The following is a 22,649-nucleotide window of genomic DNA, read 5'->3' as shown; positions in this document are numbered from 1 at the left end:
CACTAAATCCTTACTAGTGTGTGTATACAATGACAACATTTTTTAAATTAATATATAATGTATGTAGTTTAGATGAGTGATTATGTACTGAAAAAATTCATAACGTTAATAATTAAAAACTAAATTTTTAATACACTTAGGTAATGAAAATGAATATTTAATTATTGATTGTGGTTCATTAGATTCATTATGAATTAAAATTTTTTCTTTTATTCAATAAAATAAAATATGCGTAACATAGATATTTAAAATATACAATACAGCACAACGTTATTTTAAAACTATTATAGTATAATAATAATTTTACGTTCACAATTTTTTTTAACTACATACGTAAATATTCATTTTGCTTTATAATAAATAATAATAATAAATCATTTGAAGAAACTCCTTAATAGTTATTATTCTTATTTTAACGAGTTCCTTGTTGATAATTAAATTATGTTAGTAGTAATAAAAGTACAAAGTACACAGTAACAAACTTGGTTTTTTTAAACTAATATCATATTTCATTTATATACTCATTTAATAAGGAAATTGGCATTTGATGTGGTGTGAATTACGAATTGACCAACTCGGCGTGAGATCGAAAGACGTATCCGGAAATTATTAAGCTTAGGGTTCTAAACTTGATTATGTTGGAATTGACTTTATAACGTTTGTATTGATTAAATTATAGAATTACATACGACATTAGATCGTTTTAGTAAATGTTATTGTATTTGAAATTCCCATTTACAAAGTAAATACAGATTGTTGTATACGTTTTTGAAATATATATTTCATACGAAGCAAATTATACATTTAAATTATTTATTTAGGAAAATGTAAACTACATTTTCTTCTGATATATTATTTTATAAAACATTACGGAATATTTAAAAAAATATCTTTTTGAAGTTTAAAAAATAATCGTTATTAAAAGCGAATCAAATATGCCTTTGAGTCAAAGAGCTCTTTGTAACGGGGTAAAGTGCATTTATCTGTTGGGGCGGAGGCATTGCAACATCAAAGAGACATACATCAAAGGTCCTGTTCTCCTACCATAATATATATAATGCGGTGTCGACTGTGGAGTTCTCTGTCAAAGTTGCTTTGTTCTTTGGCCTTTCCAAAAGCTATCTCCGTTGTTGGTCTTTGATGTCCGTCCATCTCCTTTTACTTATATATTTGGAGTGAGCCAGTCTGCCAGTTTCAGTCGCGTCACAGTCGTCGTTCGTGCGATATGTCCGCCGCTAGGAAGTAACTGATGATGAAGATGAAAACTAGAAAGCAAGTCTTTATAAAAAAACCAGTCAAAGTTCGAATCGCTAGCGAAGCTGATATTATTAAGAAACTGGAAATTTGGTACACGCGATGGACGAAGAGTATTGGGCGACCTCTTACTCCACTAAACCTGAAGAAAAAGACCATAATGCTATTAAAAACGCTCAGAGTGTCTACAGATATCATATCTATAATCACGCTAGATTGGATTAAAAAGTTTATGAAGAATCGAGGTAACTTGGAAGGGTATGATGATGATGAAATCTATGCTGGACTATTGATTCCTTTTGATGTCAATGGTATTCCTGATGTTACATTTAACACTACCATAAATCCAGACCGAAAAGTGTGGCTACTGATGGCCGGAAACAAAAGTGGAAGACACAGGACCAGAGTATTGGTTATAGGTAAGAGATGGAGACCTCCTTGTATGGAAACTGTCAATATGTTGGGTCAACCAGTGATATATGCAGGGGGGGGTGATGGTTTTCCTACACAAGATTTATTTAAATGGTGGTTCGAAACAGAATTTTGTCCAGCTGCTCTATCTATCAATTCAAAAGCTGTGTTGGTTATGGATAAAGCATCTTTTATTCCAGAGAAGTGTGAATATAACGGAGTTTCTTTACAAAATCACGACGGAGATTCAATTTCTAAATCTACATTATTTATTGAATTCAAAGCTACATACACAGCTCTACTTCTTACTCAGGCAGCTTTAGATCAACAATCCGAACGATCAATACAAAGGTTTTTGGAAAAATACACGTTAAAAGACGCATTTATTTTATTACATAGAGCTTGGTTACAAGTCACCACAGAATCGTTTTCGACTTGTTGGAAAAATTGTGCATATACATCAGCACTAAAAGGTATTATTTTGGGTGTGCAGTGGTTAGCTCATGATCTTGGACTGGAAGTATCTGACGAAGACATGTTACTTTGGATTTTATCTAACCCTGTGGAATTTACTGAACCGGAAAATTTATCTACGGATTCTGAGGACATTGAAATTCCACCTTCCGCTACTCAAACAGTGGATTACTTAAAAAAGGCGTTATTATGGGTCGAAACTCAACCACTTGAACCGTCGTTTGTTATTGCGATAAGGGATTTAATAACTTATGCTAAACAGGCACGTATTGTATGCGCTATAACTACATCTTGTAATTTCAAAACGAGCAAAAAATATATTTTCAAACGATGCTGGCACGAAAAATGGTTTATTTTTTACATTAAAATATAAATCAAACTTTTTTTTTTTGAAAAATATCATTTTTGGTTGAAAGATTTATCTGTTTAGTACTAATATAAAATTGTATTAAGTTAATTTTTTAAAATCTTATTATGTTACAGGCAAGCAAGATCGGTTTAGGACCAGCCCATCCGTTCTTTTGCCACAACGGCGAGCAGCTGGGTACCCAACCACCACCCGCCCATATGGGCATACCTCCTTACCAACTTGACAAAGCACCCGGTGAGTACATTTTTTTTTTTTTTTAATATCGATTTTTATTCTCACCCTTTAAGCTAAAGAACCCCTAAATATGAGTGCGTGTAGACATTGACGAAGCCAATCCTTTAAAAAGGCCTGCGGTGAAAACAATACCGTTATGCCATGATAATTACGGTGACACAAAAAAGGGGTTTAAAAAAAAAAGTCCTCGACTTTTTAACAATTATTTTGCTCGCCCCTATGGCTATACATAACGAACCTCCTGGTCAAATTTTAATCGGTCTCTCATTTGTACGTTTTATATATTTTAATTGAAGTAAAGTTCTGAGTAAAAGTATACTACTTTTTTCTCGTATATAAGCCTAAGTATGCGTCTAAGAGTGTGAAACGTTCAAGTATGTAGAGCTCAACATCATAGTACTCTCGACCTAATTTTTTTGTATATTTTAAGTAATTTATATCATTTTTAACTACGTATATGTATTTATGTATGTATTTATTATACAAATACATTATTAAATGTAGAGTACAAAACATATATATTAATTTATATATATTACATATGTTAATAAAACAATTTGTTCATAAACCATAATATATATTGTATTAGATCATTGTTTAATTAAAATAAATACCTAGGTTTATAAATATTCATCAAAACTATATGCATCTATGTAATAACACAAAATACTATACTTATCTACAGATATATAATTTTATTTTTACCATAACATTATTTATTACAGATTACAAAAAATGTAAATAGTTATTATTTATGAATATCATAAAAATTACAATGAATATGATTACTTTTATAACACTTTGTAGAAGGTTTTATTGTTAGTCTTAACATTACCAATATAAAAAAATCCATAATATACAGAATCAATACCTCTTGTTTTTAGTCGAGTGGCCTTTCAAAAATCTAAACGCATTTTAAAACCCTTTCTTTTAACATCGCCCGAATGGTTTTTCTATTATATCAACAATTTAGATGGAACCAAATGGCACGTTTATTCGGTTCACTGAAATAAAAAATATTCAATTAAGTACAAATTGTATAATACAATTTTATTTAGTTAATAAAATAAATATTGAACGTTGCTTAAATTTATTTAAAAAATTTAAATATACTTAAAAAAATCCTAATATATTTATTATTATTTATTTTATTTAGGACTTCCAAGGCCTTCTATGTACCCATTTCCCACAGGCCAGTACCCTTACCCATTATTAAGTCCAGACATGTCACAAGTTGCAGCCACATGGTAAGTACATAAAATTTGTTATTATTTTTAATTATTTTTTTTTTAATTCAATTGCATAGTTGGTATATTATTTATATAAGTTATTTTTGTTATTATGATGAAAAACGTTCTAAATATAATTAAATAAATATACTATTTTAAGTTAAATAGTTTTACGTGTATATCGTTTATATTTCCATATAAAACCATTTTATATTTTAAGAAAAAAAAATATTTAATCAACTTTTTATTCTACAATCAATACAGATGGTCATAATTTATAAATTAAATAATATAGCAATAATCATTTTCATAATGAATGTTTTCATAGATAAATATGTATTAAAGTAAAAATAAAATTTTTTTTTTTAAATTCTATCAAAATATTTCCGTTGAATAAATAATAGTCTTAACTCCTTAAGTCATAACTAATCATTATACACTGTGAATATTAAAAAAAAATTAATTAAATTCTTAAAAATCGTTTAAACTCCTAACTATTATGTGTGAACTATCGAAAGTAGTGGGGCGTGGTCAGTTGACGCCCCGTGAAAACCTTTAATCTAGTTTGTCCACCACACACTAACCCTTGTTTGTTCTTATTCCGGTCAATTTGTTACCAGGAAAATCGGTTTTCTCCCCTCATTTTTTTTTCTCAGTTTGGGAAATCAATCGGCTTTTCGTAGCCAACGGCTTCCGTAATTCAACAGAAACGATCTCTTTACTCCCTCACAAAACTTATCTAAGCCGCTTTTCTTCCACTATGCTTTTCGTCCTTACTTTTACTGATACTTTTTCAAATAATAGGGTTTAGCTTTTAGATTACCTACACTGTTTTTTTTTTTATCGTGTTTGCTTTTTATTTTTTCAGGCACACACCGGCTAGTATGTACCATCAGATCTCATCGGCTGGAACTGGTTTCAGAGGATCCTACCCACCTTCTTTAGGAACAAGCCTTACTAGGTGAGTTAAAACCATTATAAGTTTTAATATATGTTCTTCGCCAACGCATTTAATCTGTCTAAATGTTTATCTGTTCAATTAAAGTATTAAACTTTAATTAACTTAGTATGTTATGAATAGAAAATTTACCTTTACGTTTAATATATTACATTTTAAACATTTATATAGGTAAACGAAAAACTTAAAAATTATTGTATTATGACTAAAAGCGATTGTATAAATAATTTATACAGTGGTTTATGTGGTTTAATTGTTGAAAAAAATGTTCAACCTACTAATTAAAAAATAAATTACTTATAGTAAATGAAATATCTTTAGAAATTCAGATTAATATACACCGTCGTTACTCAGGATCGTTTTTTGAATGCAATGATTTGTCAATGTTTTCAAATTAACCACATCTATCACAGTGACCTTCTCAGCGATCTATTGACTTAATATTCAATATACTTAATAGACATCCCCATTTTTAAAATGTATTTGCAAACTAATTTGTATATGTACAATGTATATAGTACTTGGTATTAAATGTATGTATATATATATATAACTTTGAATTTAGTGTTTATAGGTGTATTACATATCAACTTAAAGTTTTCTATAATACTATAATAGTTATTTTAGTCAGAGTGCATTCTATAATTGATCGATTAGCATTATTTTATCATACATTTAATGTTTTTATACCTATTAATTATAGCATATTAGAAGAATGTAAAAACAATTTCATTTTTTTTATGTTAAAAATAAATATGTTTTAATCGATTTTATAATATGATAGTCTTTTGTTTGACTTTGTGAAAAAAATACCCTTGTAAATATTTCATAACAAAAAAAAAATTTCCAATAAATTGTAAAGTATAAAGAAATCCATTTTATGAAGTTTATGCAAACATAAAATATTGAAATGTTTAAAATCGATAAAAATGTATTGTGTAATTCTATTTTTATAATTCTTTTTTTAAATTTAGCTTTGATATAAAGTCATTGTATTAGTTTTGTATCAGATACAGCGGTTTTCCAAACTGTGGTCTGCATCTATATCAGAGCGGGTCACATTAAATATATTTTAAATGGTATAAAAACAATAATACAAATGTATTATTTGTATCACATTAGAAAGTATACTGTTAAATATAAGTATACCATCAAGTGTAAGACAAAACTATTCAGAAATATAGAAAATGAATCAGATTTAAAAATCTTACTATGTAATTTATATATACATCATAATATAGCCGATTTAGTAGCAAAGAAACACCACCCATCACATTGAATTTTTATTTTAATAATTTTACAAATTTATATATTTATCTATTTATTTTTCTTTTCAATTCAATTTTGTGTTATAAAAATAGTATATTATTATTATTATTATTTATTATTGTTTTAATTTTTATTAAAAAAATCAACCATTTTTTGTATCTCTTGTGGATTCAGCGGAAGAAAAGTTTGAGAAACGCTGCTTTATTTGAAATTAGTACTCGTATAAAAAAAACGATATAATAATCAAAAATTACTAAACATAGTGATAATTATCTAATATTGCTTGTAAAATGTATGTAAGTATTTAATTTATTAAAATCGGATGTTTAATTTACGTTTATTAATAACACTTAACAGCTTTTTTTTTAATGTATTATATACTGTTAATAAACGTTATATAAATTAATAATATTTCGGGTATTATTTTTTATACCATAAATATTATGATATTGGTATAAATTTCATACTTTGAGTTTAATTAATTTACTAATTGTACGGGTAAAATACGCTTTACTTAAACGAAACTGTCTTAAATACATCTTTGTAATTTATGTTTAAACATTATATTTATAACAAAATATTACGTATTTTTATTTCAGTGAGCTGTATAGGTTTTCACCAACGGGACTGATGAGTGGTCCTTCACCTCATCATCATTTATCCCATCATACCCATCATTCTCATCCTGCGATTGTAACTCCAGGAGTGAGACAAGATCTGCATACGGATTCTAATCACAGGTATTTTTTCAGAATTTTATGTTGATTACTCTTTATTTTAGTTTTACAAATGAAAATAAAGAGGAATTTGCTTTTAAGCTGCCTCGGGGAAGGGGTTTTTTGCTGGTTGAATAAGCTCTTTAATTGCAGTCATACTATGGTATAGTATGAATAAAAGAGGGATGGATAGGGGGGGAATTTGCATGTGGATTACAAACGATAGGGAGCTTTTTTTAAAACGCTCTCATTGGTAGTTTTCCGAGTGATGGTATCCATGGTTACGAATTTATCGAACGCGCCCCTTGTTTCAGCCAGGGATTCCCCGTCTCTACTTGTATGTACTCTTTTATTTATTTTTATACTTTACCCTTTTGAAAATGTCCAAATGATTCAACTTGAGCACTTAAATTGTAGGTACTTCGTTAATTTTGATGTACATATTCTGTTTACTTTTTGAAGTACCTAAAACATTTGCGGAAGATGTGCTTTCAGTTATATAATTAAAAGTTATATTTTTACATCTTTATTAAGAATGCAAATCATTGAATTTAGTTTATAATGGCTTATATCGTTTATATAGAAATTGTAAATTATAAATTGTGTTTGACTAATTACTGAGAATGTTAAATAAATCTTGCTCCTTAAAAGTATTTAATTTTTATAGTATAATTATTTTAATGTTATTACATTTGTTTAATTTATTTATACGTGTAATAAACCTTTAAATTTATTATAACATTGTCTTACAAAAATAATGAATTCGTTTTTTCTGTGACAAACCACATACGTTCTCATTGAATTTTGTAATTTATTTTATTACATAATAATTCATAATTAAAATTTGTACACGCCTATACTGATGTAATAAAAAAGTATAAAAAAAATAAAAATATTTATCCTTTTATAATCACTTATATTTGAGGTCTATAGAATTTGAATATTCTACTAACATACAAAAAGTCAATAAACATTACTTAGTATGCATATATACCTATACCTACATAAATGATATAACAGTATATTATACATTTAATGATTTATAAAATGTATAATATAATAAAACTTAATAATTTACAAACAAAATTGTTTGTTACATTTCAATTTGAATTTATCATTAAATATTTACGTACAATTAAAAATAATAATAGTTTATGATTTGTTAATATAATATAATTCTTTAATTGCAATAAATAATATATTTTTGTTTTTATCTAAAAGTATTGATTGATTTGAAAGATAAGTATTACCTATTTCTTAATTTCCATAACAACTATATACTGTATGGTGTTTATTAAACGTAATATATCGAGTTTTTCAATTACCCATTGGCATTTGTTGACACTTACGAGTTTTAAATTATCAATTATCTAATATTATTATTTATTTAAAATTATACTACCTAATAATATCATTAATTTTATCGACCTTGATAAAAATAGGTACTGTATTCGTATGAGACATTAAATTAATTTGTGTTTGACCGAATAAGTTTCTTTGATATTAAAGTACTAAAATAATATAATACATAATTTATAAAATAGTTAATTTTCTACAAATAATAATAATCGATAGGTAGTTAAATGTCAATGATAAAATATTAATTTTAATTTTTCTGTATCAGCTTTAAAAAATATATTATTTGTTGATTACATTACATGAACATTTATAAATACTAGAATACCCGTGGAAATATGGCAATACATAATATTATGCATATTATTTTATGAGCGTTTTTAATATAGATTAAATAAGTTTATTTTAAAACCCATCAGGTATAATAAATGTAAAATGAAAACACAACTTTTGATATTTACATATAAGTTAAAAAAAAAAAATTATATAGTACATTATAAATATGTCGGTATTACAATCACTAAATAATCTTTTCATGATTTGTAATTAAAATTGAAATTATTGCATTTAAAATAAGATTATAATATCTTATAACTTTTTATTTATTACAAGGATGCGTGTGTGTTGTACTGTTGAATCCGTCTTACAAACGTAAAGCGTATTAAATTTAAGTTTAGCTGATTGAACCAATTTTCTGTCAATAATTAAAATGTTAGAGTAAATTGTCCTATTATAAAACTTAGAGGTAAGAACATTTTCGGTTATAAGTATATGTTATTTTTTCGATATTTTAATTTTTAGCGAGGCATGAGTGTTATTGATTTGTGATATTTCACAATGCTTGGAAATTAAAATATTGAATTCAAAGTCGACGCATTAACACATAAATATTTTATCTTTAAGTTTGATAATAAATCATTTCACTCTATAATATAGAGTTACTAGATTATATTTTCTCGATTCCGAGACATATTATATAAAAATTAAAAACCTATTATTCATATTATTTACAAAATATTTTTTAAATAATGGTTTACATGCGTTTTCAATCAAATTTTATGGCTAAGTTCAGTAAAAAAAAAAAAATCAAAATGATTCATTGATCAGTCTTTGAAACTTTCGGACTCCATGGTTTATCTTGTGAATTTTATCAAATATTTAGCTAATCTATGAACTTGTCTAAAAAATATGAATTCTCTTGGCAATTTTTCTATAAATCTACGTAATCGTTTACCGCACCAAGTTGATGGCATTGGCATTATGAAGTAAAATATGTTATGAGATAAATAACACACACTAAATTATTTAATCAAAACAAAATAAATATTTTACACAAACGAAAACCTAAATTTAGATGACCGTAGTGATTTTAATAAAAACCATTAAGATTAATTATTACTAGGTTAATAAATTTTGATATGAGCATATAAAGTCTAAAAATAAATTACCTATGATTATCGTGCGAACAATCATGAATTTTGTTATCACTATAATGTGTAGAACGATAATGTTTTCTCCTAATTAAAAATTGGTATTTTATGGAGTAAAACTTTAATATCTGGACAAATCTGAAATCACTGTCCCGAAACATTTTCTCGCCGAGACACTTGGTTAAAAATTGGAAATATTCCAACAAAACGAAACTTTACTATAGTTAAAATCTAAGAACACAAAATGGTTTGGCTTAACTCATAATTTGATATTTTACGTTTTAAGATTGAAATAACACGTGCATATGTAGCGTAATCCTCAATATTGACTTTCTTTTCTTGAATTCTCGTTCGCGTAATACGGTTATGCAAAATTTTCTATCCTAATTTTAATATTAAACACTATAAAACATGTTATAATACACTACGTTAGTATATTTTATTAACGATGTTTCTAGTCGCTCGAATACGTTATTATTATGAAAATATATACTACAACTCTATCTGGTAACTATAATGCTTCCACTGATAGAAATAACTTTTAAAATCGTATGTGCCATCTGTCGGTAACGATTTCATCCCCTAAAAAGTCGCCATCTCGGAGAATAATGTCGAATAACACTTATAGTGAAACGCCGCCCTCTGTGTCGACATTATTTCTGTCGTGTACCCAAACGGATACACCGAAGCCAATGCAATTTAACCCGTCCGGTATTTGGGGTGGGGGTGGAAAACAACGCGAAATCTTTACGTTCGAGTCGTCACGAAACGATCTAATCATAACGGCGTGGAAAGCTCGGCAACGCTAATTTCTCAAATATACTATCGACGGAAAGAGTTCGTTTTGTACACATCTCGCGCCGAGTCAAAAAAACCGCGGTTCGCACGCGCGCGTGCGCGTGCAAGTGTGGTACACTTGCGCGGTGACAATCTTGTTGTTGTTGTCGACGTCGGGACTTTTATTTTTTTCGTACACCAAAGGGTGGTATGAATGACGTAACGCCGTCGGCATTCCATCATTATTGACGTTTATGGGCAGAGCTCAGTGACCCCGCCGGGGTTATTGGTCGGGCCGGGGTATAGCTGTGTGCTTAGTGAGGGTGTGGCGCCGCCGGTGTAGGGGAAGGGGAACAAGGGAGAAAGACAAATGTCGCGACGGCGGCGGCGACGGCGGTGGGACTGCGCGAGAATATAATATTATATAATAATATCGTTGTTCGTGTTTTTCTCTCGTTCCGGCGGATATTATTTGTCGTCTCGGTTCCTCTCGATCATTGTGTCTTACGACCGCGTCGCTACGTCGCGTACGAGCGCGAGTGAGTGTGTTAAGTGTTCAAAAGCGAATCGGCCACAGGCGCGACGCGTTTTCGCCCGTTCGTCCGACGACGACGAGAGTATCGCTGTGGTGCTGCCTGTGCCATGTCGCCGCCCGTACGCCGTCCACGAACGGTGGCCGGCACGCGTCGTTCGCGCCGTTGTGCCGTGTCGTCGTCTCTACCGTTTATCTGTCCGCTAGGAACACGGTCGTAATTACACTACAACTATAACGTTATTATTATTGTTGTTATTATTATTACAATAACATCGTTGACGTGTGTGCCGTTTGTATTAACGGACGACGCGCGATCTCGTCACACACATGGAACCGCTGAACCTCGTGAAACGCAAAAACCGACCGGTGGCGGTGGTCGCCCCGTCCACGGTGGTGTCGCCACCCGTCATGGCGGCCGCCACGGCACCCGTGTTCCCGTCCGGCCTGCTGTCCAGCTTGTACATGAACAGTATGCTCAACGATCAACTGTTCCAGCGGGCAGCCGCGGCCGCACAGTACGGTACCACCGGCGCCGCCTCGTCGTTCTGGACACCGGCTAACAGGTTCTGGCAGGTGATGCAGCAGCATAACTCGGCCGCACAACAGTACGCGGCTGCCGCCGCAGCCGCAGCCGCTGTTGTCGCGGCCTCCGCCACTACCTCCACCGCCACCGCTTCCGCCGCCAGTATCGTCACTGCCACCACGTCCAAAGCTTGCTCTTCCTCTTGCTCGTCCTCGTCGACGTCGTCTTCCTGCACCGCGACCGTCACCTCGACGGCAACTGTCGCATCGTCGTCCGCCACGAACAAGGACGATAGAAAGAGATCGGTTTCGCCCACCAATTCGTGCAGCAGTTCCGCAGCTCGGTTGGTCTTTTGGTCGCCATTTAAAAAAAAAAATTTTAAAAAACATAATCCCTAATAACCGTTTTCGCGCCAATTTTGCGTATAAAATAAACTGTGTAGACGAGTTTTGAGGCTTTCGGGGGCTAGCATGCGATAGATTTCTTAATCTGTTTAGTCGATACGGTAAATACGTAACTACCGTATTTATACTTCACACTCGGATAATTGTCGTTTTTTCGATTATCTCATTAAAATCGAATTAGTATGCAGTACTCAGTACTATATATACGTAACTTAACAACTAATGTTGTTTTTACTTAATTTTACTCACATACACTATTATATACCTACCTTGTACACGGTAATATGATGTTTTGCTTTACCAACGAACGTTATTTTTTTCAGGCCGCAAAACGATCATAGTAAAAATTCTTCGTGCTCAGACGGTTCCAAGCACCACGATACTGTCCAAAACAGTAATAACCAAGGTAATGTCTTATTTTATAGCACTGCACGTGGTTTCGTGACCGATGTACCTGACTTAAATATTTTTATCTGGTTTTATGAACCGTAGATAAGAAGAAGCCTCACATAAAGAAACCTCTGAATGCGTTCATGTTGTACATGAAAGAAATGAGGGCAAAGGTGGTGGCGGAGTGTACGCTCAAAGAGAGTGCAGCGATCAACCAGATATTAGGGCGACGGGTAAGTGTCCATAAAACATTTTTTATAGTATATATTGGTGTATACTTATATATTTGTTTTGAAATAATAATGAAGATATAGAGAATTTGTTTTTTTTAAAAAAAAAAGGACAATAATAATAATTAAAAAGATAATAATTACAATAATAAGTGGGAAAAAAACCGAACTGAAAAAGTGGTTTTGTGTAATATAGTGGCACTCTCTGTCGCGAGACGAGCAGGCCAAGTACTACGAGAAAGCGCGCCAGGAACGACAACTCCATATGGAACTGTATCCTGGTTGGAGCGCTCGGGATAACTATGGATACGGCGCCAAGAAGAAGAAACGGAAGAAAGAGCGCGTACCGGTCATAGATGCTGGCTCAGGAGGTAGTCCCTCGTTATTAATCGGCATTTTATTTTTTTATTTATTTATTTTTTGTTTTTCGTGTCCACGTGCAAATAGCAGCATGCAGTACCGATCCAGGCTAAAGATTTTTTTATACCTCAGTTTTTTGTCATATTTATTTTTATATTCCCAATAAAATATAAAGGATAACTTTTGTTTTTACATATACCCTTGGTTAACTCCTGTGGTGCGCTTATTTAATCAATTCAAAAGTACTTTCTGGCTGGTTGACTGACTGACTGCCTTTTATGGATATAATGGTTTTTATTACGCTGTTGTTAAACCTATAAATTACGTTATTTCCAAGCCTGTACCAGTATTCCCACAACAACGAACTTATGTATTCTAATGACAACTCTTATTTAGATTATTTAAAATATGTAGTAACTATATATTATCCGCGGTGTACTTGTGAAAGAAAAATAACAAGACATTTTCCGGGTCTATACAAAATAATATGTATAATATATATATACAGTATCATATCGTTCGGCGTGCGCAGGACGCCAAATCAAAATACTAACATTCACGCCAAAATCCATTTATATGTAATAATATAATCATACATAACATTTACACCATTATACATTCGTATATCAACGAACCATTTGTCTAAAAATTTGTTAAAACGTATCTGCAGTAAAATTCTATATACTCGCACTCCATTCAGCCACTCAGAACTATATACAAACCAACTTATCTTACACATCTGTTGATTTTACAATAACTTAATTTACGTTAAGTATATTTTAGCCGCATGTTAGATGGATGATTTATTGTGGTCGACATAAATTGTGTCTGTATGTGCATCTAACCCGAACGACATGTTTTTATTCATATTTTTATAAATATATATACACATATATTATATACTATACACGTTTATATACATATATCATGTGTATATAAACATTAAAAATCGTCATAATATACTAACTATATATACTTATATATTAACAATCTTATAGCCTGGTCGTAGCTCGAGCATAATGGTCAAAACGAAATGCGTGCTTGCCGGTGATCGTGCACCAAACAAGATATAATATAATTTTATATACTATATATAGTTTGGGATGTTTTTTTCGAAAAACAACTTTTTTGGTAGCTTGCTTTTAACGTTTGTTTTATCCAAGAGATTTTTTTCACAAGAACTTTGCCGTACAAACACACGTTTAGCTCCAAATAATTGAACAGAATGTTTTTATTTTTATTTATTTTTTTACAATACTTTTTTAAGGAGAAACGATAAATAATAACAATAAATACATAGAATCATAAAATAAAATCATTTATTTTTTGTTCTTTTGTAACCAACTAGGTGATACTCTTTCTTCCGTTTTAATTCTTGGTGGTAATAATTTGTACGAAACAAATGTATACCTAGTGTTAATCTTTTTTTATTTTTTTTATTATTTTTTTTTTTAACTCATTACGATTTGTCACCTTACATTTGTGTATCTGTGTGTGGCAATATAGTGGCACGCGTTAGGTCGCGAAGAACAGGCCAAGTACTATGAGCTGGCGCGTCGTGAGAGACAGATACACATGCAGCTCTATCCGGACTGGTCGTCGCGCACTAATGCGACACGAGCCAAGAAGAGGAAGCGCAAACAAGAAACCCATGATGGAGGTAGAACCCAAAAAAAAAAAAAAAAAAAAAAAAACAAATAAAACAAAAAAATAATAATAATGTGGAATAAATAAAATTGTCATATTTTATTTATTTTCTATCTTCATATTTTTTTTATTTTTAATAATTTTACGCTAATGCGTTCGTTTCCTGAACATTAGACGCTTTTTTGATGCACGTTCCCCCTATATATTTATATTTTACCGAGATCAGAAAAGAAAGCGAACACATAATTTGTTTATTTGTTGTTGTTTAATTTTGGAGTTTAACGAGGTGTTTGTCTGGCGCAATTATATATGCATGGTACCCAAAATAAGGCTATTTTAAAAATAATGGTTGTTGTATTTTTTTTCGTATTTTGCTTATGAACGCCTATGCTTTAAAAACAAAATAAATAAATAATAATTAAATTGATCTTCTATAAAACTAAAAAGATCCTATTTTTAATTATTTTTATTTTTATCAAATAGGTAATAACAGCATGAAAAAATGCCGTGCAAGATACGGACTCGACCAGCAGAGCCAGTGGTGTAAACCTTGCAGGTAATTATATTAACAGCGATAATATTTTTCCATAATCAAATAATTAATGTAGAATAATTTCATGAGTATATGTCTAATAAAAATACTTGTCCTGGCTCCCGTGATATCCTCGTTTTTAAATCAATTTTAGTATTTTTCATGTTTACACCAATTACACCTACGAAACATAGAATTATTACAACTTTCTAAAATTTGCAAATAACTGTAAATAGAGCCAACTTCTTTTAGGAAAACATTTTTTTTATAATATAGTCCACAACAACATTGTTAAAATAACTATTGTAGGTATTCGATTTATCAATTTCAAAAAAAAAATTCTTATTAGTTTAAGTTTTAACTATTCAATTACAATGTCTTGTTTTTCACATATTTCTTATTATGTAATATTAGTATATTACATAATATCTATTATCTTTTTTTTCATAGATAAATCGTTTACAAATTTTGTAATATTCGTTCATATATTTTTCAAATCATTCTGTATGATTTTAATTTCATATCAGTACTGTTATTTAAAACAAACGACTTACGTTGATCATTTGTATTAATTGCCGCAAACCTATTCAGAAAATGTGTCTTGCCAGAGAAAAGTAATCTTAATGATAAAGCTTTAAGCCTATTAGCTTAATCCTTAATACAAAGCTTTTTAACCATATCAGTCTGAAGCACGGAAATACTTTATGTTTAAAAAATTATACAGATTGCCCACTTTTTTGAGTAATTTTAGAGCATGTAGACACATTTTCTGAATATATTTAGTAAAATATATATGTATACTTTGATTTGTTTACTAAAAAAAATAAATTAGTGAGACATCCAGAATAAACAGTATTAAAAGGACTTTGTATCATAAAAGTCCATTTTTTTTCGTTTAAAATTCTGGAAGTCATTGTGTAGTGACATTTTATTATAATACGTAGGTATGTAAAAAATAAGGATACTTATAATATTGTGGAATTTTGTACTATACTTATATGTATTGTGTGTATGACGACTGATATGGTTTGTAGCCCTGACGGAGCAGGCGGAGGAAGCATCTTAGCACAACACGTTCACGGCCCTTCCAACGCTGCTTCCCCACAGGGGCCCACATATGTTAATCTGTAAAAAAAAATACAAAAAACAAAAAAAAAACAAAAAAAAACAATTCCAAATTATAAATAACCCAAATAATCATCAATTTCGTGAGTTCATTTTCCCTATATGTTAATGCGTGTGTTTATATATTTTTTTATTAGTATTGACGATGTATTATTTTGTTGTATGCGCTTCGTCCATCAATTTTTACTCATTTTTAACTTTTAGTTTGTTGTTGTTGTTGTTGTTGTTGTTTTTGATTTTGTCACTTTTATTATTATTATTTCTATTGCATTAACGATTTTTTTTTTTTTTTATAAACATTTTATCACCTATACTAATTATAGTAAGCTACTTAATTATTGTAGGATTTGTTTGTATTTATTATTGGTTTACGACAATATAGATTAGCGTAGACAATTAATTGTGTGTGATCCCTTGTTGTTTTTAGCTAGCAATTTTAAAAATATTTCAAACTCCTCTCATAAGAAAAGAAAATATTTCTTACGTTCCACTCGATTTTTCATTCTACTCGTACGAGTATGTAGACTATTGAGCATCAGTATTAACAAAATATTATCGCTACTATTTTTTAACAAGATTTTTTTGTTAATCTATGTCTATAAAATAATAATAACCAGAATATCAGAATTATTTTTTAACATCAACAATTTTTTCATAACTATTGTTTGCTGTCGTTATTAATTTTCGCGGCTCAAGAAAAGTAGAACTGTAGAAGGTTCACGAATGTATAATGCTCTTTTACTAAACATAGACAATCATTATTGGTTTTATTAAAGTCTTTACATAAATTTTTTATTTTATAAAAGTGAGGGGAATTTGAATATGAGTTTATTTCTTATTTTATTTTTATTTTTTAAATTTGCATATAATTTTATTATTATTATTATTATTATTAAATAATACCCACATTTTCTGAGGGTTGTGCGTGCGTTATATTTTTACCGCTAATATTTTTACGATTTTTATATTTTTATTTTATTTTTTCCTATCTATAGTATTATAATATTATACGATGCGCGTGTATAAAATATTATGTATAGAACAGGGCGTGTATCCGGACGGTTCAACAATGATTACAATATTGCTCATCATTGAATCGTCAAATGCTCCGCGGTTACACTCTCTACACGACATTTAAGGCAGAGGACACATGTAGAACACTAAATAATTGTTTTCCTAGCGCGGCATAAATATTATGAATATTGCGAATAAAAATCAATTGAATAACATCAGTTGTGAGACAATAACCAATAGTTAAATAAGGCACGCGGACATAACGCCTGGCGTACGAGTGTACGTGAACAAAAATACACAATCAACTATCGGCGCTACTGCCGTTGTGCGAGCGGAGTCTTTCAAATAACCAAACGGCGGTAAAAAACTGATTGCCGTCTCGATAAATTTTTTTTTAACAATACGCGCAAAAATACCAACTCCCCCCTTCGCCCACCACGAAATAATATGCCTTAAAAATCCCCAAAAAATACTCCTATTATGAATAGGTGCCTATGTGACACGAGATAATAACTACTAACTTTATCTTGTAAACAACTTAATCGGTAATACGTCCGCGGTAAACGTGTGAAACAAATTTGTGTTTTACGAACGTGCAAATTATATCTCAAGTCCTCTGCCTCAAATCAATGTATACCTATATATATATATATATATATATTATGCTTACGCGTATCTGTATAATTTATAACATTATGACGTGTTTTAATGTTATTCTCTTGACGTCTTATCGTGACGACGACGATGTCCGTCGGTCACGGTGTGATTATTCATGTACTAACGGTTGCTCGTACGCGGTTTTCTAGGCGCAAAAAACGTTGCATACGGTACATCGAGAGCGGCGGCGACTCGGGCAACCAGTCGGACGACAACCAGTCGACGGGCAGCTTGGGCCACTCGGACAACGAGGAGGCCGACTCGGCGTCCAGCCCTGGCGGCCTGAGCGCCCTGTCCAGCCTGACCAGCCCGGGCATGCTAACGCAGGCCAGCCTGTCCCCGGCCACGCCGCTCACGCCGCACGTGTCCGAGTACGAGTGCCCGCCGATGGCGGCGCGCATGCCGCTGGCCGTGGTGGTGCCCACCAGGCACCACCAGCCGGTCGGCACCAACCCGCACGACATCAACAACCCGCTCAGCGTCAACCAGCTGACGGGCGGCGTCGTCAACAACAAGTGCCATAACAACCCCAGGGAGCAACACCAGCACCAGCAGCAGCAGCAGCAGCACCATCAGCATCAGCAGCAGAACGATCTGAAAACCGTGCCCAACAACCCGAACAACCAGCCCGAACAACAACAACGCCCCAACAATAACAGCAACCGGACGCTGCCCGCCATCAGCGTGACGTAGCGAAGCGCCCGGGCGGCAGTTTGCTTGATAACGATGTAGTGATAATAATGTTGTTGTTACGTGGTGTATGCTACGATACTATATTAAATATGATGTTTTTTATTATTATAATTATAATTATTATTATTATTATTAATATTATCGACCCACCCGCTCAATTTATCGTATAGTTTTTCTTGTTATTCTCCGCGCGACGACGATAATATGCGCGCGCGCACGATACGAACGACATATTATTTGATATTATGATGTATTACGGTTGTACACGACGTTTGTGATTTGATGTCAGATTTGGCGCGATGTAGCGTACCTGCCGATAACGATACCGCGCGTTTTGGGGAGGATCGTCAGGGGTGACCAAAACGGGGAAAATATAAATACCGCACGAGACGGACGTTCGCCGCGGTCCGCGGTTGGACAGCGACGACGACGACTTACGCCTATATTATATACTTACACTTGGACCGTGTATTATTGAATTCGTTTGAAACGAGAGATAAATGTTAAAATCATCGTCATCATTATTATTATACTATTATTTTTATTATTATATTGATATTATTGTATTGCCATTTCGAGAATCTTTTTATAGAATCCCTTTGTGTAGGTACCTCAAAGACTAAACGCAATTGTTTTTTTTTTTTTATTATTATTATTATTATTATTTTAATTAGTTCTTAATCATATTATGTCGTGTGTGTATGATATTGTTCATGATGTATTAAACGATGTTTGTTCGCCGCTAAAAGTCGAAATAAAAAAAAAGCAAAACGCCCCCTCACCCCGCCCACGCGATAATTAGAAACGAATACACGTTACTTCGTCGTTGTTATTACTTATTATCATTGTTCATTTGTGCGACGGTCGAAGCTTCAGAACGTCATTTCCAATAACAATATTATTGTTGTGTTTCACATGATTTTTAACGATTTATATATATATATATATATATATATATCATAATAATAATATGACGCTAAGTATGTATAACACAATAAGCGTAATGATACTTTAATCGACGGTTCGTTCGTAGTATTTATGTACTCGTATGTATAGGGCTGTATTAGTATGATTGGACTCGATGACGTGCGATGCGTTTTGTCGTCTTTCCGTGCAGGTCCATATTTCCAAAAATTATTATCTCCAATCGATGTGCAAGTATTATTTACCCCTGCCGTCGAAATCACTTGTTATTTTTTTAATATGTTCCTATAATCTTACACGCATTGTGTTGACGTTCGTGCAGAATATTTGGCCGTAGGCCACTAATCAAATATGTAATATTTAGTATGTATTGTAATCATATAATCCAATACACTACACAGCCCTATATTATTGTGTTTCTACCTCCCATATTGAATGTGCCAGTTATGAAAACTAATAATTTGTAAAAATTAAAATTAAAACCAAGTTACGAAAAAATCATCGATTTCGTCGTACCTTCAGAAAAAATACTCTTGATATTTTAGCGAGTAGAGATATAATTCAGATTAATTGGAAAAATTGTACTTATAGATTTTTTTTTTTTAAGTTATTTATATGTAATTTAAAAATGTGTATCTATATATATATATGTATTTGCGTGTGCATATAATATATATATACGTATGTATATATTATTATTATTATTATTATATTTTATTATTTTTTTATTATTATTTTTTTTTTTTTTTGGCAAAACGCTAGTCATTTTTGCCAGATTTATTAACGTACAGAACCCACTTATAAATATTATTGTTTCAAATTTCAAATGAGACTGAAGACAGTTAAGATAATTTGATTTCAGATTTAAACTTTAATATGTATATGTTTTTAATACATGTGTTTTTTTTTAAATTTATGTGCCAAATTTTCATAATTTTATTTTTTCGCCATAAAGTATATGATTTGTAAATGTTTTAATAATACAAAAATATTATGCACATTCCAAAATTGTCTACCATATAGAGATATCGTTAAGTTTTTTTTATTTTAATTTACTGTGAATTTAAAAAAACAAATTGGGACTGTTACTGTTGCTAATATTATTTTGTAATATTTAATAACTACCTAGGTACATAAAATATATATATATACATTGTAATAAGTTATGATGTCTATAAATTGTTTTTATACTTAATTTTATTTAAAATGAAAAAAATGTGCAATTTGTTTTATATAATTTTATTTGTTTTCATATCTTGAGTTTTATCCCTCCAAAAATGTTCATTTCAACAATTTTGTACACTTTTTTTTGTTGTTTTACCGTCTATTTTATTATAAGTGTTTAAGTAACTTGAACAAAATATTCTGTTGATTCTAATTTCCTCTGTAATATATAGATAAAAACATTTTATGTATAAATATGTATGTATTTTATGAATATTATCGTTCCTTGTCTAATCAATTTAAAATCACTTCTCATTGGCAGAAATTTTAATTTCTTTTTTAAAAGAAGGTTAATATTTTACGGAGCAGTATGACCTGCAGGCTACACGGGTTCCCACCAATATACAATTTAAAACTATTAACAAAAACATCAATATTAATTTTAAATTTTGATAGCCTATTTATATTTTTTTCAGAGATTCCCCAATTTAATGAATATTATAATATATTTACTTTTTTATAAAAATAATGTATTTACAGTTATTTTGATATCAAGATATCAATTAGTGTTTATTTTACTATAAATTTCATAGAACAATAATTTAATCTGTTATATAGCATAATTTTACATAATAATGTATGTTTTAAGTTATTGCATTCAAAAGCTGTGTTTGTAAGTCGCTGAACTAATTAGTAAAGACAATGGCAACTACTCTACTTTAAAAATTAAAGATTTGGGAGTATATATTATTCTTAATCTTTGTTTTCTTTAAAGCCTCACAATTTATTTCATTTTCACTTGTCAGCAGTAAAGTACTTACTGTATAAAACTGACCACTGTTATTAAGTACCTATGGTCATCTCCAACTGAAAATTCTATTTAAAAAAAAATCATTAAGTGTTATCATAATATCATATTTCTTATAAAAAAATAATAAATATATACAATTTAATGAAAATCACATAGTTGTTAAATTGTGTGTATGGTGTATTAATCATATAATTTTTTTCTATGGGGAGGGGTTACTTAACACCACCCTAATACCATCTGTGTGATTCTTTATAATACCTATGTACTATAATAATGTATACATTATTTGTATAATTATTGATCTGTAGTATTCAGAATAATAATTCATTAGGCATCAAGGCAATTTGAAACCATTGATATTAAAACATTATATATTTTAACTTATTATTATTGAGCATTAGAAACTGATAAAATTTAACATAATCTTGAAATAATATTATGGGTATTAGCCATTAGGCATAGTAATAATAATATTATGTTCGGTTAGGTGTCTTATGAGTTATGATCAACAAAAAACTACATCAATAATCGATACCTGAGTACCTCCTTCCTCAATATGGTCGAGAAAAATGTGAGTATTTATAATAATATTATCTGATTTGTAATTTGCCTATTTTTTAACAATATTCTATATTTCTATTAATTTTATTTATCATTTATTATTTTTTATTAACATTAACATAGGTAATAAAACCAATAAATACGTATAATATATATAAAACAAATTCATAGTATTTGATTGGCCTAAAGCCCTCATAGTTATTATAAAAAATAATTTAGCGTGATACTGGTAAGTTGTAGGTAAATGGTAATTAATAAGTAAAATGAAAGATATCACCGGAAAATTGAATTTTTAATTTCGTTGGTTTTTTTATAACTATTCTCACACTTATAATATACCTTTAATGTTTAATGGCTTCAATGCCTTCAACAAATTATATAATAAAAAATACATCGTCTATTGAATTGCATTTAATTTAATAGTTTCTAAAATATTAAAATGTGATTATTTATTACAGCGTATGTGTGCTTATACAACTATAAGAAAAAAAAATCTTAAACAAATATGTTAAAAACATGTATAAATATTATCAATAATCATTATTCGCGTATATGTATTAAAAGAATGTACCTACGTAACTAATAAGTGTGTCAAAACATC

At 30.6% G+C, this 22,649-nt stretch overlaps 1 protein-coding gene across 5 annotated transcripts in view; it reads left to right on the top strand.

Moving 5' to 3' along the window:
* The window catches only part of LOC112597380 (protein pangolin, isoforms A/H/I/S), a 58,166-nt gene extending 38,620 nt beyond the window's left edge, over positions 1-19,546 (top strand). The window contains exons 1-11 of one of the 5 annotated variants that reach the window (XR_003114832.1): positions 1,213-2,401; positions 2,623-2,743; positions 3,900-3,990; positions 4,841-4,933; positions 6,799-6,939; positions 12,264-12,346; positions 12,433-12,563; positions 14,427-14,580; positions 15,051-15,123; positions 16,134-16,307; positions 18,045-18,133. Coding sequence is in view for 3 of the 5 variants with exons in the window: in XM_025343410.1 (XP_025199195.1) it covers positions 1,250-2,401; positions 2,623-2,743; positions 3,900-3,990; positions 4,841-4,933; positions 6,799-6,939; positions 12,264-12,346; positions 12,433-12,563; positions 12,757-12,931; positions 15,051-15,123; positions 18,045-18,588 (2,604 nt within the window). In the remaining 2 variants the exon portion in view is untranslated. Of the gene's footprint in view, positions 1-1,212; positions 2,402-2,622; positions 2,744-3,899; positions 3,991-4,840; positions 4,934-6,798; positions 6,940-12,263; positions 12,347-12,432; positions 12,564-12,756; positions 12,932-14,426; positions 14,581-15,050; positions 15,124-16,133; positions 16,308-18,044 lie in introns of those variants that run through there. The other 4 variants (XR_003114831.1, XM_025343412.1, XM_025343410.1 and 1 more) reach the window with 4 other exon arrangements.
* Positions 19,547-22,649: the final 3,103 nt, after the last annotated feature.

This window comes from Melanaphis sacchari, unplaced genomic scaffold, assembly GCF_002803265.2.
Source record: "Melanaphis sacchari strain LSU unplaced genomic scaffold, SCAv2.0 Contig40_pilon_pilon, whole genome shotgun sequence".
Lineage (NCBI taxonomy): Eukaryota > Metazoa > Arthropoda > Insecta > Hemiptera > Aphididae > Melanaphis > Melanaphis sacchari.
This window is presented reverse-complemented; position numbering and strand designations above follow the sequence as displayed.